Source organism: Echinops telfairi, unplaced genomic scaffold, assembly GCF_000313985.2.
Source record: "Echinops telfairi isolate 266 unplaced genomic scaffold, ASM31398v2 ScPeMD7_7410;HRSCAF=8448, whole genome shotgun sequence".
Taxonomy (NCBI): domain Eukaryota; kingdom Metazoa; phylum Chordata; class Mammalia; order Afrosoricida; family Tenrecidae; genus Echinops; species Echinops telfairi.
Window position 1 is genome coordinate 20,107,423 of NW_022111310.1, and position 6,285 is coordinate 20,113,707.

The 6,285-nt window shown below is 46.9% G+C and overlaps 1 protein-coding gene across 1 annotated transcript in view; it reads right to left on the bottom strand.

Annotated features, from left to right (window-relative positions):
• Positions 1-1,307: 1,307 nt before the first annotated feature.
• The window catches only part of ASTN2 (astrotactin 2), a 1,157,183-nt gene continuing 1,152,205 nt past the window's right edge, over positions 1,308-6,285 (bottom strand). Inside the window, exon 23 of the mRNA XM_045296567.1 lies at positions 1,308-2,121. Coding sequence (XP_045152502.1) covers positions 1,884-2,121 — 238 coding nt within the window. The 3' untranslated portion in view covers positions 1,308-1,883. The remainder of the gene's footprint in view (positions 2,122-6,285) is intronic.

Sequence of the window (6,285 nt, forward strand, 5' to 3'; positions counted from 1 at the left end):
CAAGTTTGGGAAGAGCTCAATAGCAGATGTTCTTTGGAGGTTAGATAACTGGCACAATGGACCACTATGCAGAGACCAAGCTATTTCTAAAAGTCACAGAAAATACCCCACACTTTTCCTTTGGGCTCTTAGTACCTCTGGCTTTTATTTCCACCAACATAGCCATGCTTCTTTGAGCTAATTCTTATACCATTTATAATTCTACAAGGAAGGTGGTGATGAAATTCTACTTTGAATCTGGATGCCCTAGGCCTGTTTCAGGCTTTTTTCCCTACCGTGTTCCCAAGACTCGGAGCATTATGCATACTGTCTCCATTAGGAGAAGAAACAACCACGAAACACTTCTACACATTGTGCTTGGAGAACACAGCCCCTGTCTCACATCAGCCCCACATCAACTCCACAAGGTACAACTCTCCTGGACTCCATTTTATTGACGAGGCAACTGAGTTTGAACGATTCTGAAAAGAGCCAAGATTCAGGGTTCAGGAATGGGTGCACATGAGAAACATTTCACTCGGGGCTTTGCAGATGATCAGAACTCAGGGAGTGGTAATTATTATCTTTTTGTGTACCTTGTTGGTAAAATGTTCTTCTCTTTCTAATAAACAGTACATTAACAAGGTGACTCTCATCTTAAATGACAGGAGGGGTTCCCATTGCTTCAAGCTACCCAGTGTCTTCCACGGTCCTGCCTCGCTCCCAGTCTCACCTCTTGCTACTTCCTACTTCAATCTCTCTTCATGGCAAAAATGGTTTTCCATCCTTGGATGCGTGTTATTTTCTCTTATCTCTGGTATTTTGCCCATGGTGTCAGTGTTTCAAACCTACTTACCGTTCCTCGGGAGAAAGAGGAAGCTGTGTGCTCCTGGAAAGAGTTAGTCTCGGAACCCCCTGCCTGGCACCCCCACCCCAGGCAGTTCTACTCGGTCCTTTACGATTGCTCTGAGGGGGATTGATTGAGTTTGGGACCTGTGCCAAATCCCATCCTTCTCCCTTTACTCTCCGACCCATTCCTCCTCAGCCTTGGGTATTTTGTCTAATTGTTCTCAGGGAAGCCATGAAGACCCCTTCAGTTTTCCTCATCGAACGGTGAGTTCAAGAAGCCCTGTTCTTCTTACCTGGGGGAACCAAATTGTTCTTCTCTAATCTCCACTGCCTCCCAAATCCCCAGAGGACAAGGAGCTTCTTGGCTTTTCTTTGGAAGCTCAGGACCCGGCACATGCTGAGTACTCAATACCTATCTCCCAGGAAAGAAAGAGGTCCCCAAACACATCCATTGGTAAGAAACACCACCCAAGCAGAAAGAGAGACAATAGGAGTTTTTAATGCATGGAAAGCCCTGCAGGGACTCTGGGCAGACCCACAGGTAAGCAGGAAGAGGCAGGGGTCCTGCAAACTCAATAATGTCCAAAAAGAAAAAAATAAAATTGTCCTAACAACCCACACTTCCTCACTGCAACAATCCTTGGGGCTTCCTTCCTGGTGCGGAAGAGGTCAGACTGCCTCTTCGGCGTCTCCTCTAGGAGTCTATGGCTGGAAGGAGGCTGACTTCGCCAGGATGGAGAAAAAAGAAGAAAGGCTGCTTGATCTCCACCTAAAAGCTCCTGCCTCTGGACTGACCACTATCCATGAGAAAAGGTTGAAAAAAAGAGACTTAGAAAAAAACAAAACAAAAGCGAGAGAAAGGAACAATTCCAGTGGTTACAAAGTTCTCTGTTCACTATCCACAGGAGAAGAGGTTTGCTTTGGCCTTGCTGGCGCGTGTCCTCGGCCAGGCCCATCCTCAGCTGTCCCCCAGCCCACCCGGCCCCAGGATCCACATGTGTTCTGCTCCCCTTCCCATGGAGAGTCTCTGTGCTCACAGAGGGCAGCACCCTCCCTCACCGGCCCTTGGACTCCCCATACGTGTTTCGGGCCATGGACACCATCTTCTCCTCGCAAGTGATTTTGGTGTCCTTGAGGATGCTGTACCAGACCATGCCCGCAGGCCGGACCTCCTCGCTGCGGCAGAAAAGGTAGGGCACCGTGTCCACCCGGCTCTGTATGTAAGCGCTTCGCAGCAGGCTGGAGCAGTGACGGCTAACCCTCTCCAGTCGCCGCAGGATCAGGTGGGCTTTCCTGGAAGGAAAGAGAGGAAAATGATTAAGGAAGCTCAGACTCAAGAGATAGACCTATGAGTTAGGGAGTCAAGAGCAACAGGTAAATGAGGAGTCCTTGTCCCAACAGAATGGGTCCCTGTTAATGGCTCCAGTCTGTCATTTCCACCATCTGTTCAAATACCCCCCGTACAAATTGTCCTCTTCAAAGCACGGAAATAGTGAGTCTGATGGACGAATGGTCCATGCAAATACCAGCCTCCACGACCCTGCTGGTGCTGGCTCCCACTACCAGCTGCTCTGACAAAGCTCACATCAAAGGGCTTGATCAGTGGGAGGAAAGTGTGGAACGAAACCAAAATCATCAAAAAACAATCCGGCTTCTTGGTCAGAGAGCGACGAGTGGAACCCCTGAGACAGAGCTTGGTCACCTGTGAGGTCTGGGACTGAACTCACCCAACTGGCTTAAGTTTTCAACTAAACACAAAACCGGGCTGTAACAGCAGACACGCTGTGTAAGGCCGGTCAGATGCAAGGCTGATGGCCTGTTCTGTACTCGTTCAACACACTCACAGTTCCAAACGTCTAAACAACTTTTAAGAAGTGTTTTCAATTGTGCAGTGTGTGAAAAGGGAGAGAGGAGTATATCCTTAGATGGAACATTGTCACTTCTGAGATGTGGGAGCCCAACGAGTGAATAACAATGCTAGCCTTAGGACCCGGATCAACCAAGCAGGGATTAGGATCATGATTGAACTGTTCCAACTGATTGACACTTACCCTGTGCTAAATAAACACTAGGTGAACACAATTAATATATCTCAAAAATTCCATTCCGTTTGCACAATGCTCCTAAAGTTATTATTCTTTTTGCTCCTATTTTATAAATGACTGAGGCCGTGGATATATGACATTACTTGACTAAAGGCAAACATTCAGTAAGATGCTGGAGCTGGAGACTTGAATTTAGGTTTGGATTTCCACCACTTAGGCCTGGTCATTCTTAATTGCTTGGCTTTCTTATTACGGAGACTCTTAGACTCCTCTAGTATTTATCCCTAGCTCATAACTTCTCTGTCTTTCCCCTACCCCTTAATCTCATAAATGGTGATTACGGTCTTTTTCTTATCAGGTGATTGTTATTGTTGTTGTTAGGTGCCGTCAAGTCGGTTCCAACTCACAGTGATGCTAAGCACGACAGAACAAAACAGTCCTGTTCCACACCATCCTCCGCAGGGGTCCTCTGCTTGAGCCCACTGGAGCAGTCAAACCATCTTGCCAAGGGCCTGTCTCTCTTTTTCTGGCCCCTCTGTTTTTCCAGGCAGGATGTCCTTCTCCGAGGACTGGTCTCTCCTGACACCAGGTCCAAAGTACGTGAGGCCAAATCTCACTTTGGTGATAACCCTGCTGGTCCTTGAAGTACCAGTGACACAGTTTCGAACATCATGGCAACAGACAAGCCACTGCAGGAGGTCCAGCAGACAAGATGAGTGGTGGGATAAGGTGATGGTGAGATTAAGGATGAGACATGCCCAAAGTCTTGGACAGGCTTAATGAATAATGGCTACCATTATGAATTCCAACTGTTTCCCCCCCAAAATATATGTAGGAGTTGTAACCCCAACCCTATAGATGTACTGTCATTTGAGAAAGGAATTTTCTGTTTGTTATTTCATATTAATGTTGGGGGGGGGTCTTAATCCTAATCACTTTTGAAATATAAAAAGAGCAAATTAGGCAGAGGAGCAAGCACGCACAAATGAGGGGGAGACAAATGCCACCCCGAGATTTCCAACGACTAAGAATCCCGGGGCTAAAGAAGTTGATATGAGAAATCTACCTTCCTCCACAGCCCCCGCAGCTGGAGGGGGAGGGAGGGAGCATACAGAGAGAGAGTCTTCCCCTGCAGCTGGTGCCTTGAATTCAGACTTCTCATCTGAGATAATCAATTTCTTAAAATCACCAACTTGTGGTATTTCCGCTGCAGCAACACTACTAACCTACTGCCACAGAGTCCATTCCAACTCGTAGCAACCCTGCAAGACAGAGGAGAATAGCCCCCCGAGACGTTCGATCTTTATGGGAGCAAACAGCCTCATCTTTTTCCCAAGGGGCAAGTGGCAGATTCCAACTGCAAACTTTGCTGTTGGCTTAACACAACCCATTGTGCCACCAGAGCTCACAGACAGCTAGTCTGCTATGAAATACCACGATGTCGTTTCAGGATTTGGATTATGCGGAATATCACGCTTAGCAAGAAGCACGGTGGGATACGGCACTCACCATTTCACCATTAGACTTTCATTCAGAGCCCCTTTACCCCCGCCCGCACCCTCCCCCCCCTCCCCCCCGCCCCCCAAGGAGAAGTTCAGTGATAGAACTACTCTTGGTTGCACAGAAAGGGAAAGCTAGCGAGGATCTTTGAGATTTCCTAGTCTGGCCTTATTGGCATTAAGACCAGAACAATTATTTATTGTGGGGGCTGGCCTGTAGAATGTTTAGATACATCCATGACTCCTATTTCCTAGATGCCACTAGAATATCCTTTCTCCATTATGGCAATAAAAATATCTCTAAACATTCCCAAATACTTATCTTAGGAGGAAAAAAATCACCCTCAGTCCAATTCTCTTTAAAGATATAGAAACTAGCGCTTAGAGAGGGACAGACTGACAGTCATTGAGTTCATTTCGGTTCACAGCAATGAGACAGGTAGACCGGCTCCAAAAGGTTTCCAAGAACATAAATCTTTACCAAAAGGGACAGCCTCGATCTGAGCAGCTTGTGGGTTTGAACTGCAGACCTTTACTAACCCACTCTGTTAACAGCCCAATACTAACCCACTACACTACCACGTGTCATGTGTAGAGGGAAGGGAATATCCCTTTCCCAAGTCACATCACAAGTCAACTTCAGTGTCAAGGGGTGTGTCTCCATGTGAAACCCACTCTTCCATGCATTCCAGGGCTCTCACTGTGCCTACGAATCTTATCCTGGTAAACGTCTCTCCTGCTGTCCTCTCCATGCCCCTCTGAGACCCTGGGAGGGAAAGTGTTTTATGACAACAGACCCCACAAATGGGAGACTGTGTAAGGCACCTGCATGGCGGCTGCTAAAGGCATGGGTTTATGTGTATACATTTTGTGGGAACGATTTATGAGGTGCCTTTCAAAAAAGTCCTCTTTGTATAGTTCAACACTTAGGTGGAATATTTCCTGAGGTGCCAAGAATTCATAGCTTCATAATCACACTCGACGTGCTGCTCTACCCACACTCCTCTCTCCTCGCTGGTAAAGGCCACCCCAAGAGGAAACCCGAGGCCTGGAGTTCCCACCCCTGCCTGCTCTTGCTCTGTTTTCTAACAGCCCCATGGCCTGGGCAAATTGACTTTACCATCTCTCAACTAGTTGCCTCGTTGGAAAAATGGGACTGGTGTGGGGTTGAAAGAGATAGTCAGTCACCCACTGCAGGTATGCCCAACATTTATTTCATGGCAGAGCTCCTGGTTTGATGGAAGGACGGGCACAGGGAAGAGTCAATACAGGTGGGAAAAGCAGGGATAAAAGGAGGCACACATGTTATGGGTGAAGAGGAAGGTGGGAAGGCAGGATTGTGGATATCTAAGAAGGCTTCCTAGTGTGAGTGAGTCTCAAAAACTCACAGGAGTTAAGAGGAGGCGAAAGGTCTTAGAGGCAGGATAGATAAGGGAATGGAGATAAAAGAGTGCTTAGATCTTTTCAGAATTTATGGCTAGAATACAGTCAGCAAATGGGGCATCAATGTGATGAAACTGGAGAGATGGGCACTGGAGCTTTGAAACCAAGGTGCTGTGGGTGTAATGTTATAGCAGTTGGACCCTACCGAGTCTGACTGGGGGGCTGAAACCCCAGCCTAGTCACTTGCTTGCAGTGTAATCTTAAATTGTATTGCTGGTTGTGCCTCAGTTTCCTAGTCCATCAAACAGGAATAACTGTACCAACTGTGAAGGGTTGTTTCAAGATTTAAATAAAAATCCATTTCTAAGAAGCCCCTAACAAATGCTATGTTTTCCTGTTTTTCTTGAGGAAAAATGGAGGTGTTATTGAAGGGTTTCTTGGAAGAAAATGACAGGTGGAATAGATTATTAAGAAAGATTCCTGGAAATAGAGGAAAGAGCTGGGAGGAAACAGGCGTTTATAGAGGTCTA